The 22,812-nt window shown below is 32.6% G+C and overlaps 1 protein-coding gene across 2 annotated transcripts in view; it reads left to right on the top strand.

Annotated features, from left to right (window-relative positions):
• The window catches only part of AQR (aquarius intron-binding spliceosomal factor), a 92,179-nt gene that overhangs the window by 29,281 nt on the left and 40,086 nt on the right, over positions 1-22,812 (top strand). For both annotated transcript variants that reach the window (XM_011354871.2, XM_011354870.2), the window contains 8 exons: positions 1,066-1,179; positions 2,773-2,876; positions 8,562-8,664; positions 11,097-11,217; positions 14,088-14,229; positions 17,098-17,276; positions 20,954-21,121; positions 22,493-22,662. In XM_011354871.2, coding sequence (XP_011353173.1) covers positions 1,066-1,179; positions 2,773-2,876; positions 8,562-8,664; positions 11,097-11,217; positions 14,088-14,229; positions 17,098-17,276; positions 20,954-21,121; positions 22,493-22,662 — 1,101 coding nt within the window. The remainder of the gene's footprint in view (positions 1-1,065; positions 1,180-2,772; positions 2,877-8,561; positions 8,665-11,096; positions 11,218-14,087; positions 14,230-17,097; positions 17,277-20,953; positions 21,122-22,492; positions 22,663-22,812) is intronic.

Genomic DNA, 22,812 nt, shown 5'->3' with positions numbered 1-22,812 from the left:
ACGTATTTTGATTTTATGTTAGTAACCAATGTGGAATATAATAGATCATGAACATTAATTTCAAGAAAACAATGTTCTAATACCATGCCTCTCTTTTCATGAGATGATGGTGACAGAGGTACTTGTTAATGTGGAAGCGTATGTCCATTTAGTCTGCTGCCTTGAGTATGAAGGCAAATGCACTTTGTTTGCTAACTTGCAGAGGAGGATGACCTATTAGGGTTTTAATGTCATCCAGAAGAAAAGTCTTTTAACAAACTTCTAACACCTGCCTTTCAATGAGATCATAGTTTGACATATAATTTTTATGTTTATATATTTTAAGAATTCTTTTATCATATCTATGAGCATTTCTTTTTTGTCTCATTCTTCTATTAAATCCCAGCAGTTCACTGCATTTATTAAAATCCTAATATCTGATCTGTCATATATTAGAATTAAGAATAATAAAAGCAGCTAATGGACTCTGTTCCACCACAGGGAAAAGCAGGCCTGCATTAGCAGAAGGAACTAAGGCAAAGAAAGGGCTTGATGGCCATGGAGACTATGAGAGAAATATATTATTTTGCTTTCCCCACCTTGCTGTTTTTCCCTCTTAGAAGCAGCACGTAGGGAAGAGTATCTCCAATTATGAATTCCAAAACGCTTGTTCAGAAGATTCTAAGTGGCATAATAAGTAAAAGACCTCAGGAGTTCTCTCTAGTGGTTTAGTTCTGTAAATTTGCAGTGGTATAGATTTCTCTTTTTCATTAAAATGATTGGCTTCCTTCGATTAGATCCTTAATATCGCTTTACTATTAAGATTGATGTTCTCCGTGCAAGTAGACGATGTTTATGAAATAGATTTAACTATTTATTCACAAAGTACATGCATACTTATTCTCACATAAATAAAACATGTTTGGATATGTTCCGAAATGTTCGTTACAGTGTTTATATTCCAAAGTTTATCAGCACCTCTGAGAAGGTATATGGACTTGCTTATTATTTTTAATAAATAGTGTTTAATCATGCTTTCTTGCTCTAACTTTCACACAGCTTATTAATTTAAATGTATCCTTTTAGCTTTTGGACATGCTTAAATTCTATACTGGTTTTGAGATTAATGACCAAACTGGAAATGCTCTGACAGAGAATGAGATGACTACAATTCACTATGATAGAATTACTTCTCTACAGGTAATTGAAATTCATTTTGGCCTTTGCTTCTGCTCCATAAAGTTGGGTCATGAATAATTTAGGTTTTGTATAGTACAAATAGAAAAAGATATTCATTTAATCAAGTTTTTATCTTGAAATTTTAAAATATTGCTAATTGTGATGAATTCGTGAAAATAAAATGGCTTTCTTTCAAAGTCTCATCCTGAGAATCAGTATACTGATATTTGACACTCAGAAATATTAGCTACTTGGCCAATCTGGTACATTTAAATATCAGTTTTGTTTTATGAAAGAATATGACAAAGTAGTGTAAGCATTTGGTACATTTTGAAGATAAACACAGGAAATTTCCCAGTATAGCTCAGATGTGAAAAAAGTTCCTGTGTGTTCTATCATTAACCTTACCTATCTTTTGAGCTCCACTTCCTGTGGTGGAAGAAAGAAGCTTTTCTTTGTCAGTTTAAAGTAATTCAGTTCTTTCTATTTTAAAAGTCATTTTTTGAGTAAAAAGACTTAGTCAAACTTAAGTTCAACTATCTTTCTTAATCAATAAGGAGTCTCTGCCCTGCCTCTTCTTTCCCAAAATGACTTCTAGGTACATGGACACACTAAGATAGCCTCATTATTTGGAAGAGGAATGATACATCTGCACACCACCCCAGCTCAGACATCTTGTCTTGCTTTTCTCAGAGCATTAGTGTTTTTCTCCTTTTGCCTCTGCCCTTGAAGTGACCATGGCATGTCGTCTGTTCTTCTGGCACAGGCAAAGCATGATGATTGCTCTCAAGGCCTTGGCTATCTCCCTGGTGACAAGTTCCCAACTTTGTTCTTGATGGTACTGGAATTCGGAGAGCTGACTCTCATTCATTTCTTAGCTCAGACACCTCACTCTCAGCTTTGGGTTGCAGAGTCATTTTGTCATCGCCTATGGTAATCCCATGGCAGGCTCATCTATAACCTTGGCAACCTTTTGTGTAATCCACTGTGGAGTAAATGAAAACTTCTAGATCTTCTCTGTGCCACATGGGCATTAAAGAAAAGCTAGGAGTGTTATCTCACACTTTCTTATCATTTAGCATAATGCAGCTATTTCTATTTTGGTTTTTTTTTTTTTTTGCATCTTAAACCATGTCGGTTGAGTGCGTCACCTTGCAAGGTCTCTCTTTCCAGAGTTCCAAAATAAAGCAGGACATGAGCACACTATGCTTTGGCCTCTCCCTCGAGCTGTCTCTTCAGTGGGAATTTCTCTTGAAAACTAAAACTTTCTTTTAGTTTTATTAGACGACCAGTTCTTGATAATAAAATGTTTTATTTTGTTTTTCTCCCCTCTTGTCAATGAAGCTTGCTTTCATGTATATGCAAAATATAATATTAGAGGTAAAAAAACTGAACATTGACTCTCCCTTTTCATTCCTAGAACAATTCTAGTTTTTTGCCATTGTATTGAATGCTTATAGCTGAGTAAAGCAGATGTCATATATGCGAAGCATATAAAAGAGAAGTACATTAATGTGTTTAAAAAAATATTTCCATTATATAGTACATAAATTGTAGTTGATTGTATCAATAGGTAGACATTGATTATTATCATCATTTGCTGTTCTTTTCTAGAGAGCCGCTTTCGCACATTTCCCTGAACTTTATGATTTTGCCCTCTCAAACGTGGCAGAAGTAGATACTCGGGAATCCCTGGTCAAGTTTTTTGGACCTCTTAGGTAAGACGACATGAAAGGAAAACAATTATAATTTTTTTCTTTGCTTTTAATTATTTTGCACTGCTTTAATTAATGTTACTTGTTATATTACTCTTTGTTGACAACTGGAACTAGTGCTTCTCTTTAGCATTTGGCATCTTTGAGTCACTTAAACTTATCCATCTTCTGTCTTTTTGTATTTTTTTATATTTTTTATATATTCTTTTTTTATATTTTTCATAACATATGGTTTCCCTAGATCTTAAATTTTTCTTAGAATAGAACATAAAGCTGGTTTCCCATCAGTCATAAACAAGATAAGACAATAACCCCAAAACATTCATCATACAGTAGTCCCCCCTTATCCACGGTTTCACTTTTTGCAATCTTAGTTATCCCTGGTTGTCTGCAGTCTGAAAATACTGAATAGAACATTCCAGGAGTAAATAATTTATAAGTTTTAAATTGCATGCTGTCTTGCCCTGGATGTGTATCATCCCTTTGTCCAGTGTCTCTACACTGTATACAGTGCCTGCCCATTAGTCACATAGTAGCTATCTCGATAATCAGATCACTAATATAGTATTGCAGTGCTTGTGTTCAAGCAACACTTATTTTACTTAATAACGGTTCCAAAACACAAGAGTAGTGATGCTAGCAATTTGGATATGCCAAAGAGAAGCTGTAAAATGCTTCCTTTAAGTGAACAGGTGAAAGTTCTCGACTTAATAAAGTAAAAAAAAAAAATTACATGCTGAATTTGCTAAGATCTATGGTAAGAATGAATCTTCAGTCTTGAAATTGTGAAAAAGGAAAAAGAAATTCATGCTAGTTTTGCTGTTGTACCTCAAACTGCCAAAGTTACGGCCATAATATGTAATAAATGTTTAGTTAAGTAGAATAGGCCATACATTTGTGGGAGGAAGACAAGAACAGAAAATGTGTTCCAATTGACAGCAACATATTGCTCCAGAAAGCATGACTTCAGCAAAGGATCCCCTGAAATAAGAGATACCAAACCATTTATTCCAAGTAAGGGATGGTTACACAAATTCGAGAATAGGTTTGGACTGAAATATATAAAGATTAGTGGAGAGGCTGCATCTGCCTGTGAAGAAGCTGCTACCACGTTTCTGGCAGAGTTGAAGAAGCAGGTTAAGCAGGAAAAAGGTATATCTGTATAGGTAAAAACATAGTATATATTGCGTTTAATATTATTCAAGGTTTCAGGTATCCATTGGGGTTCTTGGAATATACTTCTCGTAGATATTAGAGATATGTCTTAGGAAAATTTTTGCATGTTTAAAATTTATGAAATTAGTAATATTCTCTGGCACTTAGCTATGTGCTAAGATACTTTTTTAAAAATAGTAATAACATACATTTATTTATTATGTGATAAGCACTCTACTAAGTATGTGAATAATTTAATCCTGAAAACATTTATGTGAGAGTGTAGGTACCATTTTACATATAAGATAGCTGAGGCACAGACTAGTTAAGTAATTTGTCTAAGTCACACAGCAAGTAAGTGGCAGAGATAGGATTTAAACCTAGGTAGTCTGATTTCTGAGCTGTAACCTTTAAAATAAATTTTTGAGGTATGCTTGACATTCAACATTATATTAGTTTCAAGTATACAACATAATGATTTGATATTTTTGTATATTGCTAAATGGTCACCACAAGTTTAGTTAACATCCATCACCATATAGACAGGATTTTTTTTTTCTTGTGATGAGAACTTTTAACATACACTGTCTTAGCAACTTTCTAATGTGCAATATAGTATAATTAACTGTAATAATTATGCTGTACATTACATCCCAATAATCTATTTATTTTATAACCGGAAGTTTGTATCTTCGATTCCCTTTATCCATTTGGCCCACCCCACTCCCCTGCTCCCTCCTCTGGCAACCACCAATCTGTTCCCTAGATCTGTGAGCTTGGTTTGTTGGGAGTTTTTTTGTTTGTTTGTTTTGTTTTTTAGATTCCACATGTAAGTGAGATCATACAGTATTTGTTTTTCTCTGTCTTATTTCACTTAGCATAATGTCTTCAAGATCTATCCATTCCATGTTGTTACCAATGGCAAGATTTTATTCTTTTTTATTCTGTGCCCTAATGTTTTTTTTTAACCACTATGCTCTATTATCTCCTCATTGTCCTTAACTCTTAGGAGAATTTGTTTAGTTAATTGGCTTTTTAAATTGAAACAAACTGAGGTTGGCTTGGTTGTTCATTGTCATGAGGATTTAATAATAACTCTTGTAATAACACATAAATCTATTTTCTTCTTTTAAATTACTGCATGGGTTCCATTGAACACACTACCATATTATTTTAAAATTATTCTCCTATTAACGGATCATTAATCTTTTAATTTCTGGCTATTACAAACACTTTGGTAATGCCATCTTTTTTACTTCTACATAAATTTTTGTTACTAAGTCCCAGAAGCAGAATGACTGACTCAAAGGGCTGTTTTTAAATTTTGTCATATATTACTAAATTTTCTTCAAAAAAATATATCAATTATATACTTAAACCAACAGTGTATACGGGTTTATTTCTCTACCTACCAACATTAAATTTGTCTTTAACTTAACCAATCCAAGGACAAATAAACCCTCATTGTTTTACTTTGCATTCTGTGACTGTATCGGGCAGATTGAGCATCTTTCTATTTTTATCGGCCATTTACATTTCTTCTGTAACTTTCTTCTTATTCTTTGCTACTTTCTATTGCATTCCTTGTCTTTTTTTTTTTTTTGAAGGAACCTTTATGTATTCTGGATACTAATATTTTGTCTAGTTTGTATTGTAATTATTTTCTCTCAGTTTCTCACTTTTAAACTTTATGGTATATTTTATTGTTATAGATGTTTTAAATTTTTAATCATATCTTTCAATCTTTTTAATAACAATTTTTTTATATAGAAGGCCTTCATTATAAGATAACAAAAATATTCTTTTTTAAACCATTTTCATAGATTTTGGGTTTTTTTTACATTTAATTGTGTTGTATAATCCATCTGAGGAATTTATTTTTGCCAGTAGAATTCCTTTACACTCTTAAAAAATCTCAAAGAACTTTTAAAGTGTGGATTATAGCCATTATATTTACTGTATTGGAAATTAAAACTAGAAAAATTTAAAATACTTATTTAAAAAGTCAATTAAAACCTATTACATATTAGCATCCATGTTGTTAATGAAAAATATATTCTACAAAATGAAAAAATTATAGTGAGAAGAGTGGCATTGTTTTATAGTTTTGCAAATCTGCCTCTGGATTCAATTTGTTATGAGATGTTTTGGTTGAAGTAAATGAAGAAAATGCAGTGTGTTATAGAAAGAAGGGGTATTTTAAAAGCTTTTTCAAATAATTGGGAATATTCTTTGATATTATATCAAAACTTGACAGATATTTTCTTAAAAGTTAATTTTAATGTAATATCTGAAACTATGTTAAGGAAGTTGGTGCAATTAATTGCACAGAGTGAATTAATTTTAGAAATGGAAATATCGTTGCTCATGAATGAGAAGACTCAGTTAAGGTATAAGTTCTGCCCAAATTGATATATAGGTATAATTCAGTTCCAGTCAAAATCTCAGCAGGGTATTATATAGAACTTTATAAGCTTATTACAAAACTAATATGGAAAGGCAAAGGAACTAGAATTGCCAAAATCATTTTGAATAAGAACAAAGTAAGAGGATATCTACTTAACTTATTCCAAGACTTACTAAGTAGTTACAGTAACCGTGACATTATGGTATTGAAAAAAAGATAGACATACAAATCACTGGAACAGATTCTAGTTTAGAAATAGACCACACACATATGGCTGATTAGTGATTGTTGACTAAGGCGCCAAGGCAATTCAATGGAGGAAGAATAATCTTTTTAGCAGTGGTGCCAGAATAATTGGACATCTATATGCAGAGTAAGAAATTTCACTCATACTTCATATCATATATATAGATTAACTCAAAATTAAATGTAGATCTAAATACCAAAACTAAAACTTATAGAAAATATAGGAGAAAATCTTTGTGATTGTGGTTTGTGCAAAGATATTTGTAGATACCAAAGCACAATACATAAAGGAAAAATATTGATAAATTAGATTATCAAAATTTAAAACTTCAATTTGAAGACATTCTTAAGAGAATGAAAAGAAAAGCCCAAAACTGGGAGAAAATGTTGGCTAAACACAAGACTCAGGAAACAACTTAATAAAAAAATGGCTATAGACTTGAACAGATACTTCAAAGAAGTTAGATTTCTGTAAGCCTACAGAAAGATGCTTCACCAAAGAAGTTAGATTTCTGTAAGCCTAAAGAAAGATGCTTAGCATCATTAGTCATTAAGGAAATGCAAATTTAAATCATAATAAGATACCATTACATTCCTATTGGAATTGTGTATAAAAACAGCAATGTATTAACTCTTGACAAGGATGTGGAGCAATGGGAACTTTCATACATTACTGATGGAAATTCAGAATGGTAGTAACACTTCGGGAAAATTTGACAGTTTCTTATAACGTTAAACATGCACTTATTGTGTGATCTAGTGATGTCACAGACATACCCAAGAGAAATGACAACTTACATTCACACAAAAATCTTTACACAAAGGCATATAGTGGCTTTATTTTTATTTGTCAAAAACTGAAATACACAAATATCCTTTAACTGGAAAATGAATGAATATACCGTGATATATCCATATAATGGAATATTACTCAACAATAAAAAGGAACTAATTACAGATACACATAATAACGTGGGTGAATCTCAAATGCATTATGCTAAATGAAAGCAACCAGTGTCAGAAGGCAACATAATATATGATTCTACTTACTTAACCTTCTGAAAAAAGCAGAATTATAAAGATTGAAAACCAGTTGGTGGTTACTAGGGCCTGGGACAGTGTTCGAAGGAATTTTGAGAGGTCATTAAGCTTGTAGTTAAGTAGTGGAAACCTCTCAAGCTCATAGTGGCAAAGGCAAGTTTTCCAAAATTCCAATTTTTCACTTGGAAGTTTAATATCTTTGGCAACAAATACAGTCATTTGTTTTCCTTGAAGTTATAGGTTTATTTTGTTCAAATCTGAAAAATCTGACATTTATACAAGTCTGAATAACTATCGTTTGTCAGTTATTCAAGTAAACGTGTACAAACGTGTACTTCCCACTCAGTCACACAGAATTTTTAAAAAATAGATACTCAGTAGTCCAAGTTTAATATTAATAATATTTTGTTGCTTTATTAAGGAAATTCTTAAAACTTTTTTTTTTAACTGCGCGTGGCAGTGAAGAATGCCGTGACTACTTATAGTACTGCTTGGTGCCACCGCCTTGATCCATGCCAGCAATTTTACCCATTTTTGCTTTTATACTATCACTGTGTATTTAAAGACAGTAAAGAAAAACACACCAGGTCTTAGTGTTAATATAAAAAAAAGTGTCCTTGCAGACTCCCTGAAATGATCTCAGGGACCACGAGAGGTTTGCAGAAGACATTTTGAAAACCCTGTATTAGGGGTTTAACTTTCATTGATGACATTTTATATTTGCTTCTTATGTCATAGGATTATACTTACTAGGTAAAACTTTCTAAATGGTCTATAAAATTACGTGTTTCAAAAATGAAGTTAATAAAATATTCTGATTTGAAATTTTTATTTTGCAGTTCAAATACACTCCACCAGGTGGCATCATACCTCTGCTTGTTACCAACTCTTCCTAAAGCAGAAGACACAACTTTTGATAAAGAATTTCTTCTAGAATTGCTGGTAAATACATAGTAATGTCCTTTGAATTTTGCATGTGGTTTTCTCTACTTTTTTGAATTGTTCTTAAAGATGTGGTACAGATTTTTTTCTGAGCTAAAGATTAGGTAAATAATTGCTGCTTTGGAAATTGTATCATTTGATTTTATCAGACTTCTTTTCTCAAGACTTTTACCTCGTAAAACTGCTTTATGGCAAGAATTTATTCCACACAAACATTTATGAACAACTTCTATATCTAGCACTGCATTCAGGCCTTGCGGATACATAGCTGGCACCATTCCTGCCTTTTAAGAGCTCACAGTTGCACAAACACACATCTACAGATAATATATGTGTTTGTATATATCTTTATTTTAAAAGTTATTTAAATACAATATCTTGCATATTAAGCCATACCTTTATCACTACAAAATTTAGGAGTGTTTAGAAATAGAGTAAGTTATCACTAACCTAGTGGTTTAAGAATTCTGAGGGATTTCTCAATCTTTTCAGGAAACGAGGGCTTTAACTCTCAAACTAATACTTTTTTTTTTTGGTAAAGTTTTATTTTTTAATGCAGTTTTAGATTCATAGCAATATTAAGGGAAGGGACATACCATATTTTTAACTTCAGTAAATTATTTCATAAAATGGATAAGTATTTAACCGTACTCCCACTATGAAAATTCAGGTTCTTTATAATGTTCACTATTACAAATAATGGTGTGATCCTTGTACATGCCTCTTTGTACCCAAATGTGAATATTTAGGAGAGGTGCCTAGAAGTGAAATTATTTCATTGAAGCATGTGCTTATTTAAAAGAGAAAAAGATGCAGCCATATTATCCTCCAAAAGGTATATGTTCCCACCAACAATGTATTAAAGTATGTTTCCATAAGCTACTGCCAGCATTGAATGTTATGAATTCCCAATTTTTGTCAGTCCTGTGGGTAAAAAAATAACAATTTGTTTTAATTTTTTTTTCCTGACTGCCAAAAGGTTAGTTGTTTTTCGTGTTTCCAACTTTTTTTATTCCTATGTAAGCATGTATCATGTGGATGTATATATACATTTTTTACACACATGGAACAATAATGGGCACATGGTTTTGTGACTTATATTCCAAGCTAATACTTATAATGCAGGGTATAAAATATAATGTAGAAAGAAAGATGATATACTAGTTTTTCTAGTTGTAACAGGAAACTACTTAAAGCAGGTGTTTTAAGCCTGGGGACAGGTGTTTAAGTGCCATTTGGAGAGAAATCCTTGGGAAGGGTTTTAAATTAAGTATGGACAATACTTTTTATGGATATATTTACTTGCACGAAATGAATGTTCTGGGTCACCACTTTGCCTTCTTTTTTACGAATTCCTTTTCATTGTCGCTGACTACAAGTACTTTCTAAAAATTCCTTGTCCTATTTTCTGACAATGTAAAATCTTCTCTTGTAAGTCAAGTTTTGAGGATTAATAATAAACCCTTACTATAGAAAGAAATGAGGATTTTTCCACGAATCTTTCTAATGGAAAATAGGTTTGATCCTATGCCTTTTAGGGTCTTATAGCTAAGATTTCATTCTTAAAATTTAGATAGTTATGCCAAAAAAAAAAATTTTTAAAAATTTATAGCACTCCAGCACTATCTTTCATTTTTCCCTTCTAAACAATTTCCTCAGGCTTTGAATTTTTCTAATATCCAAATTATGATTAAATGTCGAAATATGCACATTATTTAGATGTAATCACACTATCTTTCCTAAAATAATACTATCTCTACTGGAGAGAACTGACACTTTTCAAATATATCATTATTTTAGCATCTGTTAATTAGGTAATAAACTTATTTTTGTACATGAGATAGTTTACTCTGATACTAACAATGAAAGAGTACAAAGATCATCAAGTCTAACTCTTTCATTTTACAAAAAAGAATGAAGCCAGCTTATTAATAAACTTTCCTAGATTGTTTAGCAAGTTAGTACAAGAATGAAAACTATAACCTAGGACCTAAGGGCTCCCATTATTTTTCTTACATCGGTGAATGCTGACTGCTATGGTTTTTAAGATCTTGGCATGTGCCAGGCACTTTAACCCTGTTTTATAGTATTCCATTTCATTTTCATAAGAAACCTGAGAGCTGAGTGGCATTTTATCTTTTTCACTGAAAAAGAAATTAAGATCAGGGAGGTTGAAGTAACTTGCCCCAGCTTTTACATAGCTCGTAAGTAGAGGTGCTGGGAGTTGAACTTAGATCTGATTCCAAAGACCATCGTGATTGGTATCGCCTTCATTTTGGACTTATGGAAGAGAGGGGAAAATCTCTTGTTAACTGCTACTGTAACTGAAAGACGTGAAGTTTCTTATTCCATACCTTTGGTGAATTTTCTCCATAAATTATTTCGATTAAAAAAAAGATGCTTCTAACTTTGCCTGAACCTGTTTCTTTTAGGTATCTCGTCATGAACGTCGAATTTCTCAGATTCAGCAATTGAACCAGATGCCTTTGTATCCAACTGAGAAAATTATATGGGATGAAAATATTGTCCCAACTGAGTATTATTCAGGGGAAGGTATGATAAAGAAGTACAAGATCTGGGTGTAACAAGAAACTTAGTTTAAAATTCATCATATGTAACTGAAAATACTCCTATGTATTATATATATTCGGATAATTTTATGGTACCCTCAAGTTCAACTTTAGAAGCTAGAAATTATTCAATATTTTGAATGCTTGCATTAAGGATTTTTATTAATTCGAACCATGCCCTAATTGTGTGTGTGTGTGTATATGCGATAAAACTGTATTTTTAGGAGACCTAATAATACAATAAGTGTAGCTTTTCATTATGTCACTATAATAGGCTTTGTTTGGTAGTACATTATTTTTCAAAGCCTTTTTTTAAAGCTTTTTTGAATTCCTTGTAGAGCCAGGTAATCACCACCAAAAAAAAAAGAAGAAGAAAAAGAAGAAGAAGAACATCATTATTAGTTAATAACAAATCTTTAGTTTTGATTCAGAATGGTATTGCCTACTTCATCCACCTACCTATTTCAACAGATTTGTTTCTAAATGCTTTGCCATCCTCTAAGGATGAGAATTCACCATAATTGAATGTATTACAAAGTACATTCTGACACATTTTGAAGGCATATTTCAAAAAAAATTCAGGAAATCTTTTGAACAACAGTATTATTATTGGAAGAAATGTGGCTCTTTTAAAAACATTACCAGTATGTGTTCGTACATTGGTTTAAAAGAAAAATTGTTACTTTAGAGTTATAACCTGAAGCTATGACACCATAAACCCAGAGTATTAAAATTGTACTAGATTTCAGAATAGGCAATCTTCATACCTTTTAATGTTCTGACAGTGGTTAATGCATTATTTTCTCACTTTTCTAATTCATTCATACTAAAAGCGTTTATAACCATATGTGTATGACATCAAACTCTTTCATCAGTCTCTACGAGGCAAATAACACTTAAGAATTTTGTCCTGTAAATAAAAAGTTATATCCTTAAAAATTGTAGACAAACTTATATCTAGCTTTTGGTACTATTCTGTGATGCTGGTCTGAACTTAAACATTTTGCTTAGTATAAAGCATTACTTTTTTTTCATGCTTATGATTAACGATGTTAAGTGAAAGGAATACTTATCAAAATTTAAGTCTTTGCACCTTTCATAGAATGAAAGTATTTCAGAACCATATTAGTTACCAGATGACTTGACTGTAATATAGCTGTTTTCAGAGACTTCGCTATATCTCGCTATTGTTCTTCATTGACCATTGATGGGTCTGTGTTGCGGGGCCCAATATCTGATGCTGTGAAATAGGCAAAGATTAAAGCTATTCCTGCAAGCCACTTCTTGCTCCCAAGGAGAGAAAATAAGTGTGAAATTGGGACAGAAAAAAATAAAAATTACAATGTAAGAATTGTAAAGAAATCCTTTATAAAATTTGCCTTTTAAAAACCTTTTATTATAAGATAAACTCAAATATAGAAAGCCACACAGAATATCTATAAAGCTTTACTAATTATCATAAGGGAAATGCCATGAAACCCTGTAACCACTTTATCAGCTGTCCCAGAACTCTACCATGTGCCTCTTTCTAATCCCTGCTTCCTCTACTTGAAAGTAACCATTTATTTCTTGGCTTTTATAGCCATTCCTATATTGTATTTTTTGTATAGTTTTATCACTCATTTGTGCATCTCTAGACATTATAGTCAGTCTGGCATATTTTCAAAATATCTTTACAGGTACCCCCTATATCCCTTCCTTTTCTTTCCATTGAAGAACCTCCATCGTTTGCTCTGTATAGTTTCCCATAGTCTAGATTTTTCTGTTGACTCTCAGTATGTCCTTCGTGCCTTATTTTTCTTGCAAATTAGCAGCTAGATGCAGAGACTTGATCAGGCTGAAGTTCTGTCTTTTTGGCAAGATTCTTGGTGATGGTATATTTTTTTCATCAGGAGACACATAGTGTCTGGTTGATTCTCTTTTTGTCATGTTAGTAGCCATTGCTGCTTAACACCTCCTGCATTTGTCAATTCAGTAAGGGTTACAAAATGGTGACATTTTAATTGTCTTTTTTAATAAAAATACATTATTGAAAGAGATACTTTCCTTCACCTATGGCCTGGAAGCCATTGAATTAGATTTTAAGTCAGAGTTTACTAGCATAATTGATATGAAATTTTTATATATCATTGTTTCTTGGTTTTAGCTGCATAGGGATGATAAAAATAATATGATTTGCCAGTAAAATGTGTTTTGGATTCTTCATCTTTTTTAACCTTTTGATATTGCGCTGATTGCTTTGGTCATTTATTATCCAAGGGAAATAGTATTAAGTGAGGATAATGGAAAGAATATTATTCATTTATACAATGAGAGAAGGGAAATAACTCCAGGCATAATATATAATCAATGCCTTACCCTTAAAATCTAGCAAAAAGGCAAAGGTTCAGAGCACATTAGGGATCATTGGAGATGGATTTATGCACTATAGTATGCTAATTCAGTTTTTTTGGTAATTTTGTTTTGGGCTAAGTTTATAGAAGCATTATTTATTTTGAGATTTGCCAAATGTAAATGAAGTGGTAAAGGAAGAATTTTTAAACTACCTGAGACTGCATTAAAGCATTAAAGTATCTTCAGATATGTTTTAGAAGCGCTATTTACATATGAATCATTGATATGCAGATTACATGTATTAAGACATTCATCCTTTATTCCCAATTCTTAATACACAGCATTTGTTAACTTGGTTTTGGTTCTGTGTGAAAATAAAAATAAGACCTTATCAAATACGGTATATTTTAGACATCATTAAATTAGATTCTTAACAAATTTGTGATGCCTTTTTTATTTAGAAAGCAGACGTCTAATTTTGAAAAATAATGCAAATATGGACGTTCTTTTCCTTTTCAGGTTGTCTTGCTCTTCCTAAGTTGAATTTGCAGTTTTTGACTCTTCATGATTACCTCCTAAGGAATTTTAATCTCTTCCGCTTAGAATCAACTTATGAAATTAGGCAAGACATCGAGGATAGTGTCAGCAGAATGAAGCCATGGTTAGTAAATTGGTTCTACTTGCAATGAAGATATGCAAACAGTGACTGACATACTTCTGTCAGAAACCTCATAAGTGTGTTTAGAGTTAATATACCTGGCACGAAGATGCCCTCCAAAATATGAGATATTTATTCTTTGAGAAATTCTTTAATGTAAATTAGAATATATTAACAGTGCTAAAATGTAAAATATTGGGGTACTTGGAGGTGGGACTGGGGATAAAGGTGGAGAGGTCATCGTTCTTGGGGAGGGAAGTAGGTTGGGCGTTAGTAAAAGGGTAAAGAGGAAAGGGTACGGGCCAGCCAGCAGGCTTGTTCTAGGGCAGGACAGTTTAAGTCCTTGGAGAAGCCTATGATAAATGAGTGTTCTGCTACCCTGACTGCTCTTGTGGCTGTCACTGCCAGTCTCAGCCAGCCTTTCTGAGGAACCTGGTGGGCGACAAGGTGCCTTTCTGAATGTTGCATGGAGTGGAACATTTGAAAATCTTCCCTGGTCCTCTGTTCATTGATTGCCTTGAAGAGACTAAATCATCAGCATTTACTTTTAGAGCCAGTTGAGTAGGTCTTGTTATTTGAAGAACTCTTCTGCTTAAACTCAACTCCCCACCTGCTAGCTCATTCCTTTAGCTAAGAAAAGGGTTTCATTCTAGTTACTGTAGGCAGCTGTACATTAGGAGATTTGTGCACGTTAGTTTCAATTTTTAGACATGACTGTCTGGGTAAATGCCCTTCATTCACTAGTTCATTCTAAGTATGAAATTGATGGAGATAAGTTATATTTCACAAGTGAACTATAAGTGAGTAAAATAAATCTGTAAAGTGGATTTTCATTGCATTATAGTCACACTATGTGTGACTATATACAATTATAGTACATTCTGTATGAAAAGCTTAACATATTTTGAATATGAATTGATTCAGGTATCTGCAAGGCGTCTCTGTTTACTAATTACAGAGAGCTATATGGATACAATGATTATGATCTTTATTTTTACTTCCACGTTTTATTTCATACACAGTTCTATTTTTTTAATTATTATGTAAATAGTTATTCTGGGTGAGACTATAGAACGCAAGCATAAAGTATTTTTGACTTAATAATCAGTTGAGTCAGTAGGCAAGCAGTGCTGCAAAATTTGTTCACCCTCTGGCTGATCATCCCTGCCCACAGCTTTGCTGATGTTATTGCCCGTTGTTTGGATGCCAGGGGAGTGCTTGATCCGAAAGCGTCCTTAGAATTTATGGTTATCTTGTGGTGACATGCTCAGATTCTGGACCTAATGTTGGCCATTTTGCAGAGTAGGGATTTATTAACTAGCAGCTCATCAAATAGAATTCACTTATATTTTACTTAATTAAGCAGCAATACTTATGCTCTATTAATTTAAAAAGAAACTTTTTATTTACATTACTTTCTGCTGCGGGAAGATAATTCATTTTTTGGAGTTAACTTGTGATACTCAATTTTTCTAAATTTTCATTTCTAATTGTTCATAATCAAAAACTGTTAAAAATGATGATTTCTGCTGTGGGACAGGTCTTTCTGCTTCATGTATCCTGATGGTAGAAAAGTAGCAGAGGCATTTTTACTCATTGCATAGTTTTAATGATCATGTGTTCAGGCCGCCGAAACTACTGAGCAGGTTAAAAGAGAACATGTTGATAAGGGTCAAAAGTCTGTACTTTTTAATGCTTCGTGATGGAAGTAGATTTTATAAGGGGGAAAAAGAATCAGAGTAGATTAGTGCTTGCCTGGGTGTAGGAACAGGGATTGACTGCAGTTGGGCAAAAGGGATCTTTTTTAAGTATAGTGGAAGTGTTCTAAAATTGGATTATGGTAATGGATGCACAACTCTATATATTTAATAAAAATCATTGAATTTTACATTTATAATGAATGAGTTTTATGATATATAAACTATACTGTAGTAAAGTTGTAAAAAATAGAGGAGTGCTGATAGAAAGTTATTACAAAGGGTTTAGACACAAGGTAATGCCTTTTAGAAATTGTCCTAGTATGAACCAAGTCATAGATTGCAAAGCTTTTATTTTTAATTAGTTTCACTCTTTGATATTAAGAAGTTCTACAGTTTTTTGTTTGACACAAAGCCTTACAATGTAATTTATTTTGCAAGCATGTCGTTTTTGGCAGTACTTTCCAATTTTGGAGTATTGCTGCAGTTTTTATATTACAGATTTCCCAAATACACTATTTAATGTAAAAATTAAAGCACTAGGTAGACTAATATAAGAAGAAAGAATGAACGTTTGGATGGTAGTGGTTCTAATTATTGCAACTAGCTTGATTATTTGTTCCCCCAGTCCTTGGCAGCATCTTTTTAATGGTTTCAGTATTATACTCTAAAGGAGACATTTGCATATAGATATTATCATTTGCTTGTTTTTAATTTTTCAAATTCTAGCTTGTTTTAAATGTTTTTTGGAACAGCTTATAGAAATATTCATAGTACATAAGATAAAATATAAACAGTTCACACTATCTTGATGAAGGGGGAAAGGATAAGAAAATAAAATAAAACTAAATGTGCATGATTATTTCATTCTTTGAGAAAATGGCTTAGCTCTTGTGTGTATAGAGTTATCTTTTTTCCCCAGGGTTGTGAAGAATATCAGTAGATATTCCTCTACTTCCCTTTCTTTTCTGGGTCATGTTTACCTGTTTCATCCTACCTTATATACTCCCTGTATGTTGAGACTTAAATTTTTTGTTTCAAGTTTAGAAATAGGAGTCGCTAATGTAAGGGCTTAAATACTAGCTAAATATATATTCTTACTAGTTTCACTTGTCTAAAAGTTGGAGGAAAGTTATATATTATTTGAATAATTGTCCACTTCTTTGGTTTTCAGGCAGTCTGAGTACGGTGGTGTAGTATTTGGTGGTTGGGCACGCATGGCTCAGCCTATTGTGGCTTTCACTGTGGTTGAGGTTGCGAAACCCAACATAGGTGAAAACTGGCCAACCCGAGTTCGTGCGGACGTTACCATCAATCTGAATGTTAGAGACCACATCAAAGACGAATGGGAAGGTAATTTTGTATTTCAAAAAGTGGTTACCTTTTGCTTTTTCAGTTTATATATAGACTTTCACTTAGAGAATTAGCAGAGTACTTTTACTTAAATATTACCTTTTTAAACTCCTTTAAAATTTTATCCTTAAAGTTCGATTTTAAGAATGACAATTGTCTTTGTAATTATTATTAGTAAAAATACCAAAGATCACATAAGAATAATTAAATGCCTTAATACTTGAGTAAAAAGCATGAAATAGCATTCATACCAAAGTGTTTTGAAAATTGCAGTTTGCAGAGCTGAGTGGAAAGTGTTTTAAATTTAGCAAGCTAATGTTTATGAATTTGTAGGATTAATATAAAAGGAGTAGAACTATTGCTGTTGACTGAAGAAAGAGGGAACACTCATGTAGAGCGAATAAGGAAAATTAATATTTTTAAAAGATAAAAGCAGCCAAAGTGAAGAGAATAGGGATGAATATAATTTATGGAAAATAAAGATACAAAATCTAAATGGGACAAACTCTGAAGGAGTTTTAGGGAGATCTAGCAAAAAAACTCAAAGAAATAATAATAGTTTACTTGTACCAAAGGGAGGAAGTCAAATAAGACTCAGTAAAATCAGATGTACTCAAAGGTAAGTAATAATTGCAGAGAAATGGAGTTATTTTTTCTATTTTTTGCTAGGCAAGATTTTAGGGATAAGAGCTCCATAATTAATTTTATTTAGGGGCAAATATGTTCAAAAGTACTAAGTCAAATACAGTTAAAACATCAATAGCACCTACGTCAGAAATGGCACATGAACTGATTTTTAATTAGCACTTTTATATTTTTCTCCCAGCTGTCTGTGAGAGCTCTTGCTGCCTTGTTGAGGAATGGTAGCTGGTGGATTTTATCTCCTTCCACCTTCTTGGCATGCCAGAAGGAATGGGATAGTCCCTTAATGGTTCAGTTTTCAGAAATTACTGCTCCTGATATAGCTGTTTAAAACCAGAGGGACTATATGATATATTTATCACATAAATCTAAAGGAATCCAGCAGTGAAGCTGGTGAAATGTTTAACAAATGGTCACTATAGTGGGTATAGTTTGTGACAAGATTGTTTCTGTGACTCCTCTATCCTTCAGAAGGGTTCCAGTCTGGCACATTATAAATCTAGATTAATGTATATCTTTATTATTTCTGAATCTTGAGAAAGGTGTTAAGTTGCTGGAGAAGGTCTTATATTTATTACTCCTTGGAGCTTAAGGAGATATTAAACACTTCTACATGGTGATAATAAACTGAAATCTTATTGGCTACCCCTAGAAGTAGTATTGAAAAAAAAAACTTAACAACAAAAAATAACCCCTTACAGAAATTTATAGATGACAAATGACAAGTCTGTGTTATGGTGTTAAGGAAAAAAAAAGGATGTTTTATCTGAGACTGCTATAAAGAAGGACATTAGTCTTTTTCTTTTTTCTTTTTCTTTTCTTTTTTTTTTTTTTTCATAAGCCTCTGGTAGAATGAGAAATAGAATGAGTGAATTTTGATGGGCAAGATAGAGAATATTAGAGTATTGTGGAACAAGTGATTTCTATTTGGGGGCATGATGAGGAGAAAGTGTTTTCTGGGAGGTCAGAGCCAAAATTCAGGGCTAGTATTGATCACAAATAGAGTAACCAAATAGAAAATGGAGGCAAAAATTGAGAGGGAGATTCTGTAAACAGTAGTGAATGCTGGCCTGTAAAAACAGAATAGCTTTGAAGAGTTTAAGCGAAATACTATAAAACGTCCTTCTTGTCCTTTCAAGAAGATATGAAGCTCAAGCTCTCATCTTCTCTAAAAAAAGAAAGAACCCTTTTCCTATTTGCCTTGAGAATACTTGCCAGCAGCTCTTGCGGCTGCACTGTTTACCCTGAGATAACTCAAGGATTACAGTCGTAACCGTACCCCCATATTTCATTTGCCATGAAATATCTTGCTTTTTTATTATTTTCTCATTGCTCTGGCATATCGATAGTCTTTGGAAACAAATGACATTATTCTATTTAAAGCATTCTGTTTTTAGTGGTGGTATTTTCATTTACAAAATATAGTAATTCTCGATCACTGAAAATGTCAAATCCTAGAAAACATAGCATTCCTACACGTGATGTTAACGTTCTCGAACAGTTGTTAGCTGAAGATTCATTTGATGAATCCAATTTATGTATACATTTCTGTTACATTAGGATTAGAGACAAGTTCTGTTTAGAAATAACTTCAAGAACAGTTTTTATATTTTATTTTCACATTGAAAACCAGTCAGATTTGCTTCAGTATCAAAGAGCATGTTTATGTAAAATTAAATTAACACTGGCAGTGAGCTGCACTTTTTTTTTCTAAATGAGAAATGGGTTAAGGAAATTGAAATGCTGGTTTCTGCTCCAGAAGGCACATTGACAGATGGAGTAAATGCAAATGATTGAAAGGAAAGAGGTAGTTAAGCTCATTGTAACATAGGTATTTTTAATTTGAATCTAAGACGTCCATAGTAAAATGATCTGCTTTAGGAGGGAACAGGCAGTCATCCCTCAGTGATGCCAAAAAGTGACATTGGTAGGGACTAAATTACTTCTCAGTGCCACTTTTTTGGCTCTAACACTTAGAAGTTTTAATGAGTTGTGGAGATCAGAAGTCATACAGGCAGTACAACTCACATAGTGAACAGTTCCCCTTAATTCTCATTGCTTCTCTTGCCTCTTTGCATAGAATTTGAGAATTAAACATTATTATTATGAATCAGAGTTATTATTTCTAGCCACACTCAAAACCCACTCCACATTGAAAGAAATCAGAATGATCCCAATATTATTAGCTGCACACTCACATTGTTGATTTGATTTAGTTGTATATCTTGCTACCAAGGTTATTAGCAAGCAGACTATTTAAATTTGCATTTATGTCATACACTGACTAACAAAATTGAATCAGAAAAAAAAAAGTGATATAACATTATATGCTGTGTGATGTAATTTTATGTCCTTTATCTTCCAGTGTCTACTTTTAATATAGCTGAGGAATGAAGTTGAATCCAATTTTTAGTCAAATAACTGAGAAGCCATGAACTTTGGCACAAGTCTATTGCTTGACAGTCACTTATAAAAATTTTCAGTATTTGCCAACTGAAACTACATATAATTATTCTTCTTAAGAAGATATCTGTAAACAGTGCTTTTGTGCCTTGATGAATTTTTCTTGAGTTGACCTTTTTTTGGTAAAATACTGTTAGACTGTTGTTGGAATGACTGATGGATAGTTTAAACTGATGTTAGAAACCTGCTAAATATGATGTAGATGTATTATATGCCAACCATATTTTTGGTTACTTATTAAGAATGTTAAAAATAAGAATGATGACGAGCATCCAATTTTGGAGCTATAGCCTGACTTGGAGGACTTATTCAGTAATGTATTCATGGCATAGAAGTTTCCAATTTTAAAATATAAAGAGAAACTTTCATTCTAATTGTTGCTATCAAACAGTGAGTATTAGAGATTATAGAAAAACTCATAATTGTATTACAATGCAAATATAATCATTGATCACCTCTGATATTTTAAATGTTTGTATCTCTATTCCAAAGATAAAAGGAACCGAATTTGCCAACAAAAGACTGACAATAAGGATTTTCTAATAAGTGAAAATGTCTTTATGTTTTACCAGGCCTTCGTAAGCACGATGTGTGCTTTTTAATTACTGTGCGTCCCACAAAACCTTATGGTACCAAGTTTGACCGTAGGAGACCTTTTATTGAGCAGGTCGGACTGGTTTATGTCAGAGGCTGTGAAATCCAGGGCATGCTGGATGATAAAGGACGTGTCATTGAAGATGGTATGATGATCTATATTTTTCAAAGAGTATATGTACATGATAAATTCTTTTTCCTTTTTTCTTTTTACACCTTAGGTAATATTTTTAGTTTTATATACTAAATCGACACAAAGAATATTATATAAAATATGTAGAGTACTGACCACCCAGTTTTAGAAATAAATAATATGGTTTCTAAACTTCTGTCTTAGAAGTGGAAAGGACAAGATATTTTGAAATCACCGTGTTTAAAACTTTTCCTTTTTTAATACTTTATAATATTGCTTTTGAAAAACCTCAGAACACCTTTTATAGGTCATTGATATATTTGCCTAAATTTTCCATCTTAAGTTTTACTGGATTTGATTTATTATAGCAGTGGTTCTCAATTGGGAACAGCACTACCCTGCCCTTTGAAGTGTGTAGTGGTATTTACATTGCCAGATGCCTGGGGTAGGGGCAGGGGTCGGAGGTGATGAGCTATGGCAATTTGATGGGTGGGGAACAAGGATGCCAAGCGTGTAAACAATTGCCTTGTAGAAGGAAGTATTCTGCCTGGGATGCCAGAATTACCCCCTTTAGAAACATTACCTTATAAGGTTCATCAGCTCTTTAAGTTCTTAGGCTTATCACTAATTGCTCTATGAAATTCTTATGTTATCCTGACTTTTTTGGTAATATTTCCTATTAAATCATAACCGCGTCCATGTCCAGTGCTTATTTTACAATCTATTTATTAAACTTCTCTCAGAACTTAAGTTAGCTTTTATCATCTGTGATTTCAACATCATACCATTACTAAAGTACTGATAATTAGGCCACTCACCACTAAAAAAATGAAAAATAGGAGGGAATGAAAAATAGTTGGAATAAACATAAGACCACATAATGTGACCAGAGTTGGAGATCTACGACAAAAAAGAGTGGGCAAAGGGCCTCTGAGTTTTCAGCCATTAGTATATAAAATTTCCTTTCATAACAGTGATATTAGATATAGAATATGGAAGAACAAAAAGAATGATGAGCCAGATAATTACTATATGTAAGGCAATAAGTAAGAGGCACTATGAGTGACTCACAGAAGTAAAGTTTTTTGACTTCTATGGCTCTCATTTTATTTGAGGACATATACAAGTAATTGCAATGCATGGCATTGCATCATAAACATTACATAACTGTTCTTGGAAGAAATAATAAGAATTAGAGAAAGGAGAAAATATTTCTGGCTTCTTAGAATTTGAAATTGGTAAGTGGAAAGCATTTTAGTCAAAGGAATGGCTGGAGTCAAGTCTGGACTGTTGACTCATCATTTCTAGAAAAGGAATACTGCTAACTGACATTGATATTTGAAAAGTATACATTTCATTTAACAAACTTTTAAAAAATGTTTAGGACCTGAACCCAGACCCAATCTTAGAGGAGAGTCAAGAACATTTAGAGTATTTTTGGATCCAAACCAGTATCAACAGGATATGACTAATACTATACAAAATGGAGCAGAAGATGTATATGAAACCTTCAATATAATAATGAGGAGAAAACCAAAGGAAAATAACTTTAAGGTAATTTGAGGGCTATATAACTAAAAGTACTATGTCATAATTTGAATAACTGTTAAGATGTAAATACTTAAATACTAGGTTTAAAAATGATTTGTTAAGAAAATAATGATTACTGCTTTTGATTCTAAACATTTCTCTTAAATTCTTAAC

Source organism: Pteropus vampyrus, unplaced genomic scaffold (assembly GCF_000151845.1).
Source record: "Pteropus vampyrus isolate Shadow unplaced genomic scaffold, Pvam_2.0 Scaffold19, whole genome shotgun sequence".
Lineage (NCBI taxonomy): Eukaryota > Metazoa > Chordata > Mammalia > Chiroptera > Pteropodidae > Pteropus > Pteropus vampyrus.
This window is presented reverse-complemented; position numbering and strand designations above follow the sequence as displayed.